Source organism: Argiope bruennichi, chromosome 10, assembly GCF_947563725.1.
Source record: "Argiope bruennichi chromosome 10, qqArgBrue1.1, whole genome shotgun sequence".
Taxonomy (NCBI): Eukaryota; Metazoa; Arthropoda; class Arachnida; order Araneae; family Araneidae; genus Argiope; species Argiope bruennichi.
The window spans coordinates 121,862,843-121,883,999 of record NC_079160.1 but is presented as its reverse complement, the minus strand read 5'-3'; the positions used below and the strand labels follow the sequence as shown (position 1 = coordinate 121,883,999).

The following is a 21,157-nucleotide window of genomic DNA, read 5'->3' as shown; positions in this document are numbered from 1 at the left end:
GTAACTGTTCACTTCATTAAATAATGAATTAATTATGCAAAAAAAGCAGCATGACACTATAATTCGTGACAGTATACTATTTCTGAGAAGCAAATTTATTATAATAAATATGCCGGTACCCTACAACCCTGCACGATTTCCCAAAATAAAATAGATATGCTACTTGGCCAATAAATCTTGGCGACAAATCATATGATTTCCTTGGCAACCCTAAGTCAAAACAGAAAATGGCTTCTGGTAAGATGAGTGCAGACGATTCTGAGAAAAATAAGTGCGATGAGAAAAGTAGTGACACGTTTTATACCAAGTTAGAGCAAGATAGAAGAAATTCAAGCTTTCTTAAAAGTGTTGTTCTGCCTCCTCATGGACATTTAAAGAAAAGAACCGAGCACTGTTTCCGAAATTTACCTGGCTTGCCTGCGGCAGAAGATCTTTGCAATGGTAACGTCAAAGTGTGTCGTATAGTTCACTCTCCAAATGGTATAAAAACAATTTCACCAAATAATTGTAAGCCAATGAATAATACCCTAAATGATAAAAATGACAGTAGATCTAGTCCTGTTAATTGTCAGAGCAATGTTTTAAGTTATGAAAACAAGATTACACCCTGTACATTTGAGCCTAATCACTCATTACCCAAAAATATACCAGTGCAATCTGTTGATGATAAACACAAATACGACCATGTGCAAGAAACAGAAATTCAATCAGGTATCGTATAAAGTAAAGGAATGTATTATCTTTGCCATTTTTACTATATATCCTTATGAATTTGGACGAAGACATTTTAATAAGGCTTATTTTCCCATTCTTGTATGTTTATTTTTCAGTTGTGGTGAGAGCAATTTATTTATCTTATACTTAAAAGTATATAAACATATAATCTATATAAAAAACCATTAAATATATACATTTATCGTTACTTACTGTTCTTATATTACATTTGAAATGATTTTAATAATATTTATTGCTTGCAACTGCTGTTAATATGTCAGATTAGTATATTCCCAATTTTAGTAGATATCCACGAAGTTATTTATTGACTGTAATTAAACTAACATTTAAATCTTAGTTATTAAAAATATAATTTTCTGATTTAAAAATTTTATAATCAAATTGCAAATTAGGCTTAATTGCAAAATTTTACAAAAATTAATTTTCTTATTTTATGTACATCCAGAAGCATTTTTATTTATATTTTTGGCATTTATCAGTAATGTTTATGTATCTTTTCATTTGTTAGAAGATGTAAATTTTACAGGTTTTTCACTGTATGCATAAATATTTTCATCTAAAAAACTGTTTTTAATGTAAAGAATATAAAAATGTTGGTCATGACCAGTTATAATTAATTCTTTTTAATCCTTCATAGCAATAATAGTTTTCATGATTCATAAAAATTCCAATAAAAGTTATTGTTTATTATTCTTGCTCACAATTTTAATTAAGTTTTATATCTTATTTGTCTCTTGCATTTATGCAGATAGATGTAAAAAATATACAAAAAGATAATTTCAAATAAACACTGATTAATTTTTGCTAACTTTATTTATTTATTAAGTCATTGTATTATTGGCTTGGAATTTGCTAGTGTTTTCATTTTACCGCAGAAATGTCATAGGCTAATAAAAATTATTTCTTCCTTTCTTAGTTGTAAGATTTCTGTTTGAAATCATATCAGTTATATAGTTTATCAATTTCTAATATCATTTATAATTTTTTTTTCATAATATTCTTTTTGTTATTCTCAGTTCTGTTTTAAAAACATCATTAGTAAGTTTTTATTATTATTATTCCGTAATGATACCAAAATCTTCATCATAAATTAACTAATTAAAAAATATTTCTGTGTGGTCATTTTAATTTATCCCCTATTAAATTCCATTACATTGCTTGATTATCATATATTGCTGACATTAGAACTAAGATGTATTTGAAAGAGCATTTGGGCTGTAAACTTAGACAATCTGTTATTTATATGCTGATCATGCTTTATAATAGTCCAAAATTAATTTATTCTACTTATTGGCATAGCAGCATGACTTTTAGCAGTTTTTAATTTTTCCATTATTTATAATACCATTTTCCCCTGATTTTCAAATAATTTCTTCTTTTGTAAGTATTTATCACGACTTATGTCACTATTTCTCTATTCCTGTAAAAGTGTGTAGGTGAATTAAAATTGTAATTGAACTTGGGGTGTTTTTAATTAGTTTTGATATATTAATCAATTTATTCATAAATAATTTTATTACCTTAGGTTTAACTGTTTTCTATATGGTTATTTTCAGAATGGTTATCAAATTCCATCAGTAGTTTGGTTTATTGAATAGTATTCAATATAGATAAAAATTTCATTTATTAATTTTAATTTATTTTGTGGCAATTCTAAATTTCATTCAGTTGTTAAGGGGTATTCAGTTTCAGAGAAGTAGAATACCATTATTTTCATAAGTAGAAGGTGTCAAAAGATTGATTTGAATAAGAAAAATTGGTAAAATCAGTACTACAGAAATGTTAATTAAAATTTAGAAATTGTCCAAATATCATTATTTTTGTAATTTTAATTAGGATTATAATTAGTTTGATTCTAATTAGTTAATAACTTTCAGTTTGGCCTAGAAGTGCAAACATTTGCTAGCATGCCAATATAACACACTTTGGCAGATGTTTTTTTTTTCTCTCTCATTTATTATTTTGCAATTTGGTTATCATTGCAATTCAAGTTGTATTTTGTTCTAGCAATAATGCCTGATCACAACTTTTCTTATTTTAGCTGCTAAATACTATGAATATAGAACTGTTTACTTTTTATTCCTGCACTTAATCTTAAATAATGAGTTGTAGAAAAAGAAAACATGTATCGAGAATTTCACTAGCAGTAATGAAAAATTACTACTAGTTGTTGCATATTTTTTATTTAAAAAATAGCTGGATTGATTCTGAATTTTTATTGCTATTCATTACATAGTGAGTCCCTAAATATAATGTTGCAAAAAATCTTTGAAGTCATTGTGAATTAAATAAATGAGTGTAAAGGTTTTCATTCTTTTTAACTGAAAATGAAAAATAAACTTAAAATCCATTTTTTTAATTATTATTCTATGTAATAATAATTTTGCTTTTTCAATAATTTACAAAAGTTAAATTGAGAGTATCTTTTAAAATTATTAATGAAAATCCAGAATATGAATAATTTTGTTTTCTTCATTCTAAAATTCCCAAAATAGCCACATCAATTATATTTTTCTTTTTTATACTTGATAAATGTTTACAGTAGCATTTTTTATTTAACCAGTATTAAAAAATCTTTTTTTTTTTTTTTTTTCCTTAATTCTTAAACTAAAATGGCTAATATGACTTTGATAAATTTAAAGAAAAGTTTTTTTCATGGGTAAAGGAAAAAACTTGTAAGTTTCTATATCAATCAGTCTTCCTTAAACTAAGAAAATTAAATTGTCTGCTTGAGCAGTATGGATTGCAAATAAATTGCTGTTTAAGGATTAAACTCTCAAAAGCATGATAAATGAATAACGATAATTCTTTTAAATTGCTCATTATAGCTATATATGATTAAAATTATACTAATTTTAATTTGCTGAGAGCTTCTACCAGATATATAGTTTTTTAATTCCTTACTATGGGGGGAAAAAAGTTTTGTTTCTATGATATATGGTTTTAAAAAAAAGCAATAAAATGTATTAAATCTGGATATATTATTATATGAGGATACAATATGCTTAGTAGTATTAATTTATATATATATATATATATATATATATATATATATATATACATACATACATACATACATACATACAAAAGTATTAGAATCAAGTTAATAGGAAAAACAAAAAATCAAAAAAAATTAAACCAAAAAAATTATAAAAAATATAACGAATCCGGCCTGAAGACTTTTTCAAGGGTCACCCTCAGGCAGGGATTCAAAGAAAGGGATTTTTTCTGTGAGGAAAAACAGACATTGTCTAAAAATGATTCCTCGTGACCCAAAAATATATATATATATATATTTTCATTAATAATATATTTATTGCAATTCATTAATAATATATTTCAATATATATATATATATATTGAAATATATTATTAATGAATTGCAATCATTTTTTTTTAAACTCTAGTACTTTTTTTTATTATTATTGTTAACTTTGTTAGATTTATAAAATATATTTCCTTTTTCTTCATTTTTTCCCTATTAGTACCATAAATAGTATTTCCTCCCCCCCCTTAGTGAAAATTTTATTTGATTTATGAAATATTCCCTCTGTGCATGATTGTCCTTACCAACATATATTTTTTTAAAAAGTAACATATATTTGTTTATAGATATATTACTTTTTTAGATTTATGAAAATTTTGCTTATTTATTGCATATTTAACATGAGAAATTAACTCAAGTGTAAATAAACTTTATATCACAGGTTAGAGCTTTTGCATTTTAAGAGGAACTATTGGGTTAGTACTTTCAAAAAAAGAAAGATTTTTTTTTCCCCAATATTATTTGTTTTGCCTTAAGATAAATCAGGGGAAGTTTTACCTTTTATTTATTCTGTCTTTAAAAAAAATTAGTAGTTTTAAAGTAATAACTGGCTTCTGCAAATTTAGGGTAATGATATTCTTTATACTACTTTTCTTCATAGAAAATATTTCAGGGGAAAAATTGTAGTAGCAATTATTCTTTTATTTTTATATCTATAGAAATTATATGATTTTTGATCATATGAAGCCTATATATTTGTTTAGATCATTGGAAGTCAAGTATTTCTTCAGTTTTAAAATGAATTGCATCATATGGCATAAGTATGTAATGACATTCTTTTCTATTACACATAAAGTTTCTTCAAAAAAAAAAAAAAAAAAACAGAATAAAAAAGCTTTTTATAAATTGTGTCATAGTAAGTATGCTTTTGTTAATTCTGCTAATTTAAATACTATAATTTTTAAAGGCAATTTGTTCTTAGCACTTCACATCCTATCTTAAGAAGAATTATGGAACATTTCTACATGGTAAAATGACTTATAAAAGAAAGGTCATTATGTACATTTTTTTTTATTAAATGAATTATAATTATCTTATCATTCCTTTATATTAAAAGATAGCTTTTAAATTTAACTTTGAAGGTTTGGATTTCGATTCCTTTGTTTTGTACTTCTCTTCGTCAGAAATATTGCTTTTGGATTTGCCTATAATGAAATCTTAATCCATATTTAAAAAGCAAAAAAAAAAAAAAAAAAAAAAAATTAATATAGACAAATATAGAAAATATTCAATTCCAAAGTATAAAATTTATCTTTTTTCAGAATATTAAAAGATACTACTTCATTAAGCTAATACTGATAAAATAAATGTATCTAAATAAAATTTGATTAATGTTTCCTTATAGAATCATTTCAGTAATTTTTAAATTGTGCTTTTGTATTAGTTTGTATGCAACTAAAAGCTGTAGTTAGCATAGCAATCTTATGCCATAAAGCATTAATTTTTTTACTTTGCAGTAAGAATTTTTCATTGCTATATTTGCAAAATTATACAAGCTGTATAAGAAAAATGGCTTTATCTTTGCTGGACCTCATAATTTCTTAACTATGTTTTGCAAAACAAATATGTAACTTTTTCATAAATCTGGAAACAGCTTGAAAATTATTTCAACAGTTGGTAGTTTCAGTCTTTTAATCAAGTTTATCTTTTTTTTTTTTTTTTTTTTTTTTCTCCTCAATTTTTTATGTAGTTTTGTGTTCAAATGACATATATTTTTAATGATATGCATTTGATTTTAAGCAAAGCTTAATGTTTCTCTAGAACATGATAAAGATTCTGCATCCTTATTAACAATTCTTATTACGTTTATTTTAATTTATGCTTTACAATTACAATTGTGAAACCACATGTTTATAATATTTTAACTGCCCAACAACTATTTTTTATCAACTTTACCATGTGTTAATTAGTCAAAAAATCTTAAGCATGCCACACAATCATATGAGTATTTACAAATGAATTCAACTGACAAATTTTCACTGCCCAGGGAAGCTTTTTGAAAATTAACTAAGGGTTTCAAAATAAAATCTACCATATTTTACAACTTCCAGTAAAATGAAATACGATTTAAGTGTTTTTTAAATGCTTCTTATTTAAAGCTTATTCCTTTCCCTTTTGATTAAATATTTGTGTGTATGTAATTTATGTTGAATTTTTTCCAGTTTTTGAATAATAAGTAATTATATTTAAAAAAATTTTTTTTTTTAATTGTAGTTTGTTTTGTTTTTTAGCCAAATCATCTTTACTGAAAAGTGAAAAATATATTGCCAACCGAAGCGGTAAAAAGCCTGAAAGACTAAGAGAAAATATGTCGGTTCATCACACAAAGAAGAAAAAGCACAAAGAGAAGGACAAACATCATACAAACCACAAAGAAAAACATCAATCAAAGCATCGAGATCGTCCAAAAGAGAAGAGCAATGTGAAATCTCATAAGCATAAAGAGCACAATTCTGTTTCAAAGAAAATCTCACCTCTTTCCTTTGCCAATGCTGAAAAAGATGGAGAATCTATTTTAAAAACTAAAAATAAATCATCTCTAAACAAAAGTGCCTCTGTAAAAGATAATACTAATACCCCAGTTCAACATCCCAGTATACCTGCAGAAAATATTAGTATTAAGAAGGAGTTCATCTCAGATAATGATCATCAAACAAGTGGTGATGCTTCTCAGTTGTGTAATCGTGTTTCTGAGCAGGATATTCCTACAGCTGACAAACCTGCAGAAATTGTAGTTGCTGAAAAAGAGAATCCTGTTCATGAATATTCTCTCTCAAAAAATTCATTTGATGACACTTCTGCATTACCTACTATGAAAAGAAAGCGAGACTCATTTCAATGTAATGGGGATAATCATTTAAATTCTGATTCACTTCCATGTTCTAAAAGAATTAAAGTTGAATCAATTTCAGATTCCCATATCAAAAATGAAGATTCAGTATTTAACAACAAGCCATCTGTATCAATATCAGAAACAGATGTATCAAACTATCAGAATGATTGTACAAGTACTAAAATCAACAATCTTGTCAGCAGTAGTCAAAAAACTGATGAATCAACAAATCCTTGTGTGAATTCGGAATCATCTCTGCTCGTAGATAATTCTGATAAACAGACTTCAAGTCTCTCAGTGCCTGAAACACAAAACATATTGAATAATGTAACTCATTGTGATACTCATAAACATTTCAAAATAGAGAAGGCTGAGGTATCAGTTTCTGAACTCAAAAGTCCCAAATCTCATAAAGAAACAGCTTTAAATCAATGTAATTATGTAGATGATGAATCTGTAAGTAATAGTTCATGTATTGTTACCTCTACACCTACCAATTCAGTTTCATCTAAACTGGAAACCTGTTCATCTTTATCAGTAAAATTTGAAAAAACATCTTCATCATGTGAAGTTGTAAATAGTGAATCCTCTGTTGTAAAAACAGAAAATTCATCAAGAAATTCCTCTCATACTCATAAAAAGAAAGCAAATGAACTCCTAAAAAATCACAAGAAGCACTTACATAGTGAAGTTCATCCCATTAAATCTAATAAGCATTCTTCAGAACCAAAAAATAGTGGCACACTATCTGCAAATAAAATGAAAGAACACTCAGATAAACATCGAACAAAAGAGAAAAATTACAGCAGTATCAAACATAAATCTAAGAAATTAAAACATAACAAATTAGAAGATGTGCATGTTAAAATTGAAGTAAAAACAAAAGTGGATTCAGAAAAAAAATCTAAAGTTCAAAAAGATGAAAAGCACATAAGCAAAAGTATTTATTCAATAAATATAGAGCAGAAGAAATCAGATTTATCAAAATCAGCAGATGATAAAGGCAAAAGTCATAAACAATCTCATAAAATTAATTCAACTTCATCCAAGACTGGCCTGTGCATACGTTGTCGGCAAAAATTAACAAATCATCGAAATGTTGGTGTTCAGTGCAAGCGAGACAGGCATGATAAAGTGTGTGAAAAAGTGGGTGTTTCTCAGAAGATTCCACGACTTCCCCAAGGGTTTGATATGAAACATTTAAAATATGGCAAGTATATAAGATTGGAAGTATATCCAAATGGAGGTGCTGCTCTTCTCCATCTATATTGGGATGAAATTTGTCATCTTCCTCCAAAAGATTTGAAATGTCTTGCTGAAGAGTTCCTTAAGGTAATGAATTTTTAATAATTAATCCTCGCTAGATGCAGTTGTTTAATTTTAATTTTGTTGTGACAAAAAATTTCCCCTAATCGGCTGTTTAACAAGTTGTTGGAATGTGGAATCTTACTTCAGAAATTGCTAGCAAATCTTATAAGATTGGTTCATTTGGAATTTTTTTATTAAAGTGAAAACATCTAAAATCCATTTTAATTTTGCCAATGCAATAGTTTTAAGGAGCTGGAAATATTTTTTGAAAATATTTTACCGTAGGATTGCTACTAATATTATTATAATACCCTTATGCTTATTGGTAATTATTTTTGATTAATATAATTTGAACCACATAATAGCAATATTTCTCCATTCAGCTTTTTAATTGGCCTCAATAATAAATAAATATTTTGTTTCAACATTAAATCTTCATGATCCAAAAAAAATTCATTTTAGATTTCTGGGCAAAAATCTGAATAAACATTGACTAATCATTTTGAAACAAACTTGTATAGGCTGGGAATTTTCAGAATTTTTTGTAAAGCTGAACTATTGGGGGTGGCTTATATAGAATTTCACTATTCTTGCAAAAAACATTTCCGTTAGACCGATGCAAATGGTAAATTGCTAAATAGTGTCAAATATAGCACTTTTTATGTTTATAATTTTGTATTTCTGATTTAAAAAATTAATTTAAAATTAATTATTTGTTTTATTATCAATTATTTATCATTTCTGTCCAAAGGACTTATTGTTGTACCAATGTGTAATTTGAAATTTGATGTATAGAAATTTCTCTTGTGCTCATCTTTCAAAGAAAAAGTAAAGTAGCTTAGAAAAAAATATTAGAACTTATACAACAGATAGAATTAAAATTATTAGTAGTAGTATCAAGCATTTTAATTTATAACAACTTTATAAGGAAAATGTCCAATTTTTTTTACTTCCTTGACAATTAATTTTCCTTTCATGGTGATAAATTCGAAAGTATAGCAAGCAAATAAATTATAGTAATAATATTTTAAGGTGGGCATAAAAATCATTCTGAATCGACTACCAAAAAAATTCTAATGCTCAGTCATAGCAGAAAAGAAGAAAAAATGCTTGTGCTAACTGTCGAAATTTTGATTATTCTTCCCAACTAACTCATTATTATTTCTTTCTGTGCTATCGTGCCTTCCAGTAAAAACAATTTCTAAAATTACATTCTTATTAGTATACATTCAAAAAATTATTTTATTTAAATTATTTTTAATATTTAATTCATAATTTATTCTTATAGAATCTTGAAAATAGTTTTTCCTCTCAAATTCACAAGCTGAGATTTTACATTTAAGTATCTGACAGGAAATACGAGTGTAATTATTTTCTTAGTATACTGAATTCTGTTGAACTAATAACTGAACTTGAAAAAGTGGTAAAAAGCAAAATTAGTTACATTTCTGTAAAATTAAATTTGCATTAGTAATAGATAATTAAAAAGGCTTAATGAATTATTTTAAGATTTATTGGTCTTTATTATTAATCCTGAATAATCAATTTCAAATCTAATTTTTAACTCTTTTATAGGAAACCTTTTTAGAAGAGCCTTATGGTGTTGCTCGATATGTGATGGGTATTGTTCACAATGCTGCTGAATATATACCTGATCTTTTAGAACATTTTGCTGATAAATATCCAAATCTAGTTGTAAAAATGGGTCAACTTGGTCGGCAGTCTGATATAGAAACAACTACAATGGCAAAATATTGTGAACAGGCAAGTCTGTTTTTCTCTGATGCATTGAAATTTTATATGCCTTAAGTAATAAATTGCATTCATATTGGTTAAAGTACTATCAAAATTTAAATAATTTCTCAGTTTTGTTGTGCATTTAAAATACTTCTAATGTTTAAAATATCTGTTGAACATAATATACATGTTAGACATTCTGTTAGATAGATTGCTAATGAACAAAAAGTAACTTTGCTTCTTGTTAGTAAAAAGCCACTACTATATTAATTTCCTCCACTATACTTGAGTAGTACCTGATTTATTGTTTTTAACTTTGACATGTATAAAATCCTACAAAGAAGAAACACAACAAATCATACAAAGACAAATGTGTTTTCCATTGCCATTACATCTTATGTTATTCATTTTGAGAAATGAGTTTTTAGATTTTTTTGTTTCTCCATGATTGTTAATTAAACCGATGTTGTCTCTGTGGAGAGGTAAAAAAAAAGGGCAGAGATCATCAAAAATGCAGTGGTTGCTTTTAAATGCAAGAAAAGGAAGTTCTCCACATTTGCAAAGTGAGAATGTGAAAAAAGTCCTAATACAATAAATCTGTGAAAGCTCATGATGTTATATGTATAGCCAAATAAATGTTAGATACTTGAGGTTAATGGTAATTAGGAACAGAAATTCAGGTTTTCTGGAACAAAAGTTCAATAAGTCTTATAATTGGGTAGTTATTAAATTTTTTTGTCTTCAATATAATAATTCTTATGCTAAAAATAAAAGTTCATTTTGAAAGAATGAGTATATTGAATTATAAATATAACACATTCGTGATTTATGGTTTTAATTCAGCTCATTTGATCATCTATCTAAATAGATGACCATTTCTGTAATAGAAAAATCATCTGATTAAATAATGTGGCTGAATTGGAGATGTGAGGTAGTTATTAGCATGTAATTAAACTGCATTTGTATTTTAATACACAACCCATATCTATTGTTTCTATCAGTTCCCATATGATTAACAATTTTACATTCCTTATGATGTAATATTAGTTTTGAAATTTGTTTATTTTGATAAAATGGCATATTTTGTGCTTTATTATTTTATTCCCTGTATTTAATTACTGTGTTTGAATTTCAGGTGCATGCGCATTACAGCCAGGGTACATTCAGAACAGGGCCATTGCATCAGATTAGCCTTGTTGGAACTGTGCATGAGGAAGTTGGTGGCTATTTTCCTGAATTTTTGGAGATGTTAGAAGAAAATCCATTCCTCCATTTAACTATGCCTTGGGGACCCATGTCAATTGTTCATATGAATCCCCAAGAAAGCAATGATGGTCCTATTCTCTGGGTTCGTCCAGGTGAACAGTTAGTTCCTACAGCAGACCTTTCAAAATCTCCTTGCAAAAGAAAAAGGTAACTGCTAATGTTTTTATCATGAAATAATTTTCTGTTCTTTTATTGCTTTGTTTGCGGTTTTTACTAAATTATCATAAAATATATCTAAAATGGTTATTCTTATACCAAGTTGAGGAATGAGTAATATAATTTCCATTATGATCAATTATAATTGGATTTTATGCAATTAGAAAACAATGCCTTTGATAGTTATTAGACCATTACAAATTGCAGATTTGATTGGAGTTCTCGTTGTTTTGTTCTTAGATATTTTTGATTTAAAACTAATTACCTTTTTGTAATTCCTATATTTGGGCAGAAATAGCACGAAAATAATTATCCTTTTTTTTATTTTCTTAATTTCTATTTCTATTTATAAAAAAAAAAAAAGAAAGAAATTTTGCTACAAGATTGATCTTTTTTTATTATTATTATTATTATACTATTTGCTAAAGGTAAAATAATCTAGACTTCTATTCTGTTTTTATATTGATAAATTTAATTCAGTTGAGAATAGTCACTAAGTTCTACTTTATTGCAGGCATTTTTTATCACACTAAATAATCAAATGTGATCCAATATTTTTAATAAAAATTTAGATTCTCCCATTCTTTTCAGTGCTTTCTTAAATGCCCAAATTTCTGACATTTGTAGCATAAACCTTTGCAGAAAAAGATATTCCAATCATTGTGAATATTACAAAAAGGATTTTTTTAAAACTTATTTAATGAAGAGTGCTTAGTTCTCCTGCATTATTTATGCATTTCTATAACATATTATGTCTTGTTTTCAGGGGAGGTCTGAATGAACTCAGAAAATTGCAATATCTACCTCGATCTACGGAGCCTCGTGAAATAATGTTTGAAGATAGAACTAAGTGCCATGCAGATCATGTTGGACAGGGGTTTGATCGACTGACAACTGCTGCAGTTGGAGTCTTAAAAGCAGTTCATTGTGGAAATGAGTATGAATTTCACTCTGCTTTGTGCATTTATTTTTAAAACAACTTAATGAAATTACTTTTTTTTTAATATATATATCATATAGCTTTATGCATTAATAATAACTCAGCACTATAAAATATTTTAAATATATCTAAAATTTTAAATATTACAATTTATATATATTAATGTCTATTCTAAATGTGGCCAAATACCTCTTTTCTAAATTATTAGAAATTGACTCATTCTTAACACTGAAATATATTTTAAATGATGTTAAAAATATATATTATTATGTTGGTTTGGTTAAGCTGTGTTTCTGAAAAAAGTCTTAAATTTATATGTAGTTTCCTTATTCTATTATCATATTTAGTAAATACTCTTGGTACTCTAATATTTTACACAGAAATTTCACATTTTGGAATAAAAGGGTTTAGCTTTATTACTAAATCATTCTTATTCCAAAATGTGAACATTTTATAAACTTTCAGTTGAACTATTTTAGACCATTTCAGTTGCTACTTCAAGGAAGATCTATACCATCAGTATGCAACACTTCTTAATGTCAATTGATGATTGATCTAAACTGATTAAATTCAAAACTTCATATCTGTCAATTTTAATCACAGAAGAGTGGAATGTTTCTCATTTCAACTATATTAATAAGAATAGAATATTTACTTAGACATCTTTTTTTTTTTTTTTCCCAGGAGTACACTTATTGGTTTGAACAAACATAAGTTATTTATAACCATTTTCCAATTGGAAGTATATGCTTATCTCTAATGGTTCAGAAATTAACTATTAGGGCATGATTAGAAGGTCTCTTCTCTATGTATTATAATGTGGCATTTTGTCATTTAAATTATACAACATAATGCCCAAATAAATGTATTTATATGCAGTTTCATTCTTTGTTTGTGGTATAGTTCTTTGACATTGTAATCTAAGTAATTCCTCGACTTTTTTTTTATGAATTAAATACAACATTTAAAATGTCTCAATTTGCAATATAATAGCATCCGTAAGTGTATCCTACTGGATAGACAGTCTATTTACTTCAATGTATTTACAAAATTAGAGTAAATATGCAGCCAAACCTTGCTTAACAAACCCTTTGCATAATGAGAAATAAAATTTAAAAAAATTACTCTCTGAACAAGCAATTTTACAGAACCAATGATGAGACGTTCTGACATCTCGTACAGGATTAGTCCATATCTCAGATATCAATGTATTAAGTGCTTATTTGAAGAGAACTTTTATTTCTGAATTGTTATTTCTATTTTTGATAAATATATAAAATTGCAAATTTTCTGTGAAAATTAATGCAAATACCAGCAAAATATCTAGCTTGAAAGCTAGTGCCTTCTAAGTTATTAATATTATTATTATTTTATTTATTTATTTTCCTTACCAATGTTCCTCTTTCCCTCTCCAATAAAGACCTAATTCATAATTTCAGTATATAAATAAACTTTTTTCAAAGTAATAATCAAGCCTTATATTTATAATCTATATCCGCTTTTCTTTGCAGATATCCTTCAAACCGTATAACAAAAGATGTAGTTGCCTTCCATGCAGGAGATTTTAATGAATTGGTAGAGAAATTGCAGCTAGACTTGCATGAACCTCCAGTATCTCAGGTACCAAATTTTTAGAGTATATTCTTATGTTTCGTAGTTAATATTATTTTATGAATCAATCAATAAAAGTATCATCTGGCAGGTGTTTTTTTAGTATGTTAAAGAAAGGGCAAAAAATTCTTTAAAATGATTATTGAAATTATTGAATTTAAAATAAATATACACCCTTTTATAAAAACAGGTGTGTATTCATTTTTAAGAATTTAAAAATATTTTTTTTCTAATGGGTGAGATTTAAGAATTGTTGTAAACTGATACTTATAATTGTTTTTATGTTGCAGTGTGTCTTTAAAGATTTTAAACTCGTATTCACAGTCTTTCTGTTTGTATCAGACAATTTCTTTTATTTGTATACTTGTAATTAACAAAAGATTAAGCATTTAAAGGAAAATTAATGATGGGGAAGTGAAATACCATTCAATCTTGCAGTAACATGCTGAAAACATAGAAACTTCTCAAATTTTACTGTTAATTTTAGTATATTGCTTATTTCTTAATTTAATTACCAATTTCAGTGGGAACAGTAACTGAAGAAGCTTCTTTGTCTATACTTAACTGACTTGCTTAACCCTCCAGCTGTGTATCCCACGATTTCCGCGGGTTAGCTATCTGTCCATTTTTTGTTGCACCAAGCGTTTTTAACAGTTTAAAGTGTTTATTTTTACAATTACTAATTTTTATTATATTATTATCATGTTATATATAGTATTAGTTCACTTTCTTTGAAAATTATTTAAACTTGCAAACATCGCATCTAAATGGTGATTTTAAAGAATTATGCATGCAGAGGGTTAAGTATAAGGTAACATTCTAACAATTATATTTAGGTCCTTGGGACCCTGTAACCTGAGGAAACACATTTTTTGATTTAAAATGAAAACTTTTTGTTACAGCTTAAATCATTTTACACAGTAATATATAATTATCATTGAAAGAGTGGAGATGGAGCATTTTTCAGCATAAAAATTCATGTTGTACAGCTTATTAATTTCTTTGGAATTTTCATTTTTGAAACTAAGTTTAATGGCTCTTATATAATAATAAATAGCAAGATAATCTTTGATAATTATAAATATTTTGCTGAAATCATTGATCTAAGCAGCTTATTGTTGAAACTAATTAAAATATTTTTTGTAATTAATTCTGTTTAAAATACATTTATCCATTCTACTTCACTATAATTTGCTGCAATATTTAGATTCCCCCCCCCCCTTCAACACTCTTTCTGTATTCTGTTTATAAATTTATTGAAAATTCAATTTCACATCAAATTCTAAAAAGTTAATAATCATCAATATCTCTCCCCTTCATTTTTGCCATTGCAGTTGATTTCTTGATTCTTATAGACAAACTTTTTGTTGCTGTTAACAATAAAGTTTCTTCTGAGATAGGCTACCATTTAATTAAATTTTTTATTGATTTTTCTCTTTTGTTAGAAGACATTTGATATTTAAGATACTTCAGTTTGAGAATAATTATTTACTTATCACAAATGAATTTTGCATGTTCCATGCACAAACTTTTGCTCTCATGCGTTTCTGCAGTTTTAGATAGTTGATACATAATGTGAAAATTTTGATGTACTGAATTTATTAATTGAAATGTATTAATTATCATTGCATTTTCAACACAATGCACAACGTACAATTTCTGGTATTATATACACATCTTGGAATATTGATAAGTGATTGTTATTGGTACTTGAAAAATCCATTGTGTATTTAATGAAAAGTTCATGAAAAAGGCCAAGAAAATCCTACAAAAATGTACTGTCTGTTTCTAGTTTGTTTCTCTTTTAGAGTTATGTTATTTTATTTATTCAGACTTGGAAGTGGCTAGAAATGCAAATCATGGTAATTTATTTCCAATTTTAATATAACTTTACTTATTTTCTTTACAGTGTGTGCAATGGGTAGAAGATGCAAAATTAAATCAACTCCATCGAGATGGCATACGCTATGCTCGGATTCAACTTTGCGACAATGATATTTATTTTCTACCCAGAAATATCATACATCAGTTTAGAACAGTCAGTGCTGTTACTAGTGTTGCTTGGCATGTTAGGTTAGCTCAGTATTACATCCCTCCTGGTGAAAATGAACGTGGTGCCAGCAGTCCATCTCCTCCAAAAGAGAAAAGATTGAAAGTCGAGCTGACTGATATTTCAAAACTCAAGAAAAATCAATCTGAAACTTTGAGCACATCTGAAAAAGTCCAAATCAAACATGAAACTCCTAAGAAAACTGATAAAAATTCTACAGCACAACCAAAAATTAAACATATTAAGCAGGAACAGGGGGATGAGCACACATGGCTCACACATACTAAATCAAATAAGTCTGATGCCAGCAAAAGTGGTCGGGGTGATATTGGAAATGCTGCATCACCAAAGAAAAAATCATCAGATACTGGTTCTTCTAAGAAAAACACTACCTCAACTCCCACTAAAAGTTCTAAAAATGATATACTGAAAGACGGAGTAGTTAAAAGGGTGCTTGATGTAAATTCTAAACCCATCCATACAAATGCTAATTTGGATAAAGACATGAGCAAACAAAGTATTAAATTGGATAAAGATAGTCACAAGGAGCACAAAGAGAGTATTAAGGAAAATAATAAGGATAATAAAGATGGTACAAAGGAAACTAAAGGAAGTAGTAGGGAAAATAAAGATGGTACCAAGGAATATAAAGAGAGTAATAGTCAAAAAGATGGCACCAAAGAGCATAAAGAAAACAGTAAGGAAAATAAAGATGGTACCAAAGACCATAAGGAAAATAAAGATGGTACCAAAGACCATAAGGAAAATAAAGATGGTACCAAAGACCATAAGGAAAATAAAGATGGTGCCAAAGACCATAAAGAAAGTAGTAAGGAGAATTGCATTAAGGAAAATAAAGATAACACTAAGGAGCATAAGGAGAATAAAGATAGAACCAAGGAGCATAAAGAAAGTAGTAAGGAAAACAAGGAAAGTAGTAAAGAATGCAAAGAGAATATTAGAGAGATGAAAGATAACACCAAGGAACATAGAGAAAATAAAGAAAGTAATAAGGAGCATGGGTCTAAAGTTAAAATAGATAAAATTAGCTTACATGAGGAAAAAAAGAATGGAGCCATTGACGCATCGAAGAATGTGGTAAAAATTGAAGACAAAGACTATTTACAAAGTATTAAAAAAGAAAAGCGAAAACACATTGATGGCCATGAACACACTCCTAAAAAGCATGCTAAAATTGTACTTTCTGAAGCTAAAGTACCTTCCGCTGCTTCAACTTCATCAGATAAAAGCAACATTCCAAAAAGCAAATCACATAGTGAACATAGGTCAAAAAATAGACATCGGCATTCGAGAGAAGGCTTGCAGGATTTGGAATCGGCTGTTGTAGATTGTGTAGCGTATCTTGTAAATACTGTGAGAGACAAACTGGAAGCTATGTCAACCAAAAAGAAACTTGTACCCTCCGAAACAATTCGCTCTAATCGAACTACAGCCACCTTTTCAAAAGTGAAACATTCCTCCAATGGCAATGAACCTGAACTTCAAACTTCAAATGGTAAAACTATGCATAACATGCAACTTCAGACCACATCTACCGATAAAATGTGCGATAAAACAAATGGAAAAAACATAAATTGCCCATCATCTCTTGATCTCCAGTGAAACATTATCACTTTTAGATCAATTTGCATTCTTGCCATTTGAGGAAGCATGTTTATCAAAAACTGTTTTGTATATATTATATATATATATAATGTAAATATATATAGTTGTATATAAAATCATATCTAATAGAATATAATTAGTTTTGGAATTTATCTGCAAGAAAAGATTTTAATAGGGATTACTTTTGTTACTGCTTCATTTTTATGGGCTCATATTTGTATTCAAAGCATTTTCCAAAATGCTTCTCTAGAAATTAAATATGTATTATATGTTTAAAATGTATTTTTCCCCCACAAATCAGATTGAACCGAAAACATTGTTCCCATCCACCTCCATGTGTACAAAAAAAATTTAATCGTCCTAGTTGTCGCATCAAAAATTTTGATCTTATGGTTATTTATTTACCATAGATGTTTTTATATTTTAGTATTTTGTGTTTTGAGATTTTTTTGTTGTTATTGTTGTTTGTTTTAAGACCATTGGGGAAAAAATGTTTTTGTGATACATTTGTTTTCCACTACCCCTAGTTGTTTGTATTGAAATGCGATTTTTTTGTATTTGTTTTATTGCTTCATAATAAATTAAAAACCCATTTTTGGTGTTCAGTGTGTATATCAAAAATTTAGTTAAACTTATTGAATATCTTCATCTTTTTTTCCCCCTTTGTTTTTGAAGATACAGGGCAAAGGTATTTCAAAACTTTTATTAATAATTATCTGTAGTATAATTATTAATAAATAGTAGTATAATTTTATACTCTCTTTGAAATGTTTTGATTGATTTATCCTGAATTTTGTAGTATTATTTTTGGTAACATATGTTTGGTAAAAAATTTTGTGTAGTAATCTAAACTTAATTGTAACCTTTAATTTTATCCTATCAAAATAGGAAATGTGGGGTAGCATTTACATCCCATTAGATGGAATTGTTGCTAGCATTTTACACTGTTTGTAATTTTACTTTACTATTCTGAAGAGTGTTCTTTGCGCATCTTTGTACATTTAAATACATAAGTATGTATTTATACGCAAAGGAAGAATGCAGTTTTCACTAAATTCATCAAATTAATTTGGAAAAAATCTTTTTCTTTATGAATTACATAATATATATACTGTTTCATTTGTGTCTTTAAAAGTTATCTTATTGAAAAATTTCAAAAATGTATCTGACTTTTCTTTACTTAAATACTATTTAAAAAGGAATGGCATTTTTTATCATTTCTTGCACTTTCCTTAGCTTTTATGATGTTAAACAGATGCAATATATTTTTTCACATTCTTCTTTAATGAATGGAAAAATGTTATGCTCTTTAAAATATGTATTTGAGATATCTGCTATATTTAATATTATATAATGAATCAGATTTTTAAATTTTTTCACCTAAGTAGTTCACTTATTATTTTCACTTTAAATATCTTGAAAAAGTAAGTTTATTATTTATAATTGCAATTGTGTATTTTTAATTCTTTCTATATTACCACAAATATTCTTTTCCTGATTATTACATTAATAAATCTCTTTTCATATTTTTTTTTCAAATTAAAATATTTTTTACATTTTATTATATTAATCCAGGCAATTCTTCCCAAATTAGTGGCTACATTTTCTTTTTAAATTGGGTTAACATTTTAAGTTTTAAAATCAATGTGCATCTATGAATATGCAATTATAGCCACATAATTTGTTTTCTTGTCAAGATTAAAGAGTCTGGAAGTTATTTTTTTATTCTTATTATTTTAATAATTATATATATTTATTTGTAAATTCAAAATTTTAGTTTGGTATTTATGATTTCAGAAGTTATGTGTATATATATATATATATATTACTCTTTTATGTTATATTTTAAATGGTTGATTATATTGCTGTAAAGGGTGTTTTTTTTTTGTTTGTTTGTTTGTTTTTCTCTCCCTTGTAAATTTCTTGTTAAAATTTTTGCAGCAATTATTTTATTTATTGTAACATTCTGTGACACTTTCATTTTAATATTTTGAAGAGTGACGTTTAATTTAAAATGTGTATATAATTGTATGAAATCTTTAAAAAATAATCATGTTGTGAAACACCATATGAAACTGGTCTTTTAAAATTAAGTAATATAATTTTTAAAACTACAAGCCATATAGAAGTCTGTTTTAGATGAGCTAGTTGTCTATTTTTGAAGGTGTAACTGTATTGAGTTTAGCTAAACATTTTAAACAATTTGTTAAAATTATTTCATCTGCAGATATCTTAAATACATGTCTTAAAATTTTAGAGAACTTTTTCTCACAAAAGCTATATGTAATTGAAATACTTGTACATGTGTGTTTATTTGTACTGATTTTTATACACGATAGCTCTAATATGTGCTTTAAAATACATCTATGCAATTTTATATCTCATGGGAAGTTGACTTCACTATCATTTCTCATATTAAATAATTCCATTGCACCATTTCATTCACTGCCTAAGAAGTGTCTAACCATTTCAACAAATGGTTTCAATAATATTTATACTGATTTGGTTATGTACCTTACATAAAACTTGAGTGCATTTGATCAACTTGCATTTTTCTCCATCTTTTAAGCATAAGATTTGTTTGAAGAATTTTATAGAAATGTGTATATTCTTATTTATTTATTTTTCTGTTTTAAATTTTATAAAATCTAAAATTTATATTCTTGAACTTAATTATATTATTCAGCATCATTTATAGAAGGTATTTCTGGATTTAAATATTTTTGTTTCTTTGGCCTACATTTATTTGGAATTGCCTTTTTTTTGTGCATTAACAGTTTTTATCCATTGAGCATAACTTTATGAATTTTGTCCCCCATACTTGAAGAGGATATTTATGAAATACTTAATGTGGCTATTTAGAACGAGGTAGCTCTGAGTTGAAATTTCCTGGTTGTGTGTTGAATGTTATAATTTGTTTTACAAGATAGATCAGTTTTGCAGATATTTTATGTATATTCAAAATTAAGATTTTATATATTTGATTGTTGTTTTATTAGGCTTAAGTAAGTAGGAAATAAAATTGTACATTTTATGTAGATTTCATTAACAGTTAAATTGTTTATGGTTAAAATAGTTTTTAAAAAAATATTCTTTGAATACTTTACATCCAGTTCTTTCAGATACAAACTATTTGTGGGGAAAAAAATTTAATGTTAAATAGGTTACAGGAAATTTTTAAATTTGACTTTTTATTTCATGATTGATTTGATAAAAGCTTGATTAGAATTATTTTTCTTCAGTAATTGATTAATTTAATTTACATTGCAAGTAAATGAAACATTCAAATTGAAATAGATACATTTTTTATGTATGCCCCATATTTTTATTTCCAATTAATGGTTAAGATTCTATTTTTAAATGATATATTGTTTAGTTTTTAGTTAAATGTTTGGATTAGGTTTTCATTAATCAAAACTACTCTTTTGGACCCGATGTGTAATAGTTGTTATATTCTAAATAGCCATCCTTAGATCACCCTATTGTGCCTGGCTGTCCGTAAGGCTGCTTTCACTGCTTACTGAGTAATTATTTCTGTATATACGAACATATACTGTGTGGAGAAAAAGC

General features: G+C 26.9%; 1 protein-coding gene across 2 annotated transcripts; it reads left to right on the top strand.

Moving 5' to 3' along the window:
- Positions 1-198: 198 nt before the first annotated feature.
- LOC129988224 (uncharacterized) lies at positions 199-18,935 on the top strand. 2 transcript variants are annotated; one of them, XM_056096393.1, is made up of 7 exons: positions 199-441; positions 6,292-8,225; positions 9,777-9,965; positions 11,074-11,351; positions 12,127-12,297; positions 13,812-13,920; positions 15,821-18,935. In XM_056096393.1, exons 1-7 carry the CDS (start codon positions 228-230, stop codon positions 17,582-17,584), a joined length of 4,659 nt encoding a protein of 1,552 aa, XP_055952368.1. In that variant the 5' UTR covers positions 199-227; the 3' UTR covers positions 17,585-18,935. The 2 variants fall into 2 exon arrangements, with proteins under 2 accessions (XP_055952368.1, XP_055952367.1); XM_056096392.1 differs by having other exon boundaries at positions 199-711.
- The last annotated feature ends 2,222 nt before the right edge of the window (positions 18,936-21,157 follow it).

What these genes read in the sequence shown, in the direction of transcription:
- LOC129988224 (XM_056096392.1), top strand. Translation starts at nt 228, where the DNA reads ATGGCTTCTGGTAAGATGAGTGCAGACGATTCTGAGAAAAATAAGTGC. An exon ending in TTGCTGAAGAGTTCCTTAAG is followed by an intron (nt 8,226 to 9,776) that starts GTAATGAATTTT and finishes ACTCTTTTATAG; the next exon opens with GAAACCTTTTTAGAAGAGCC. An exon ending in TGGCAAAATATTGTGAACAG is followed by an intron (nt 9,966 to 11,073) that starts GCAAGTCTGTTT and finishes TTTGAATTTCAG; the next exon opens with GTGCATGCGCATTACAGCCA.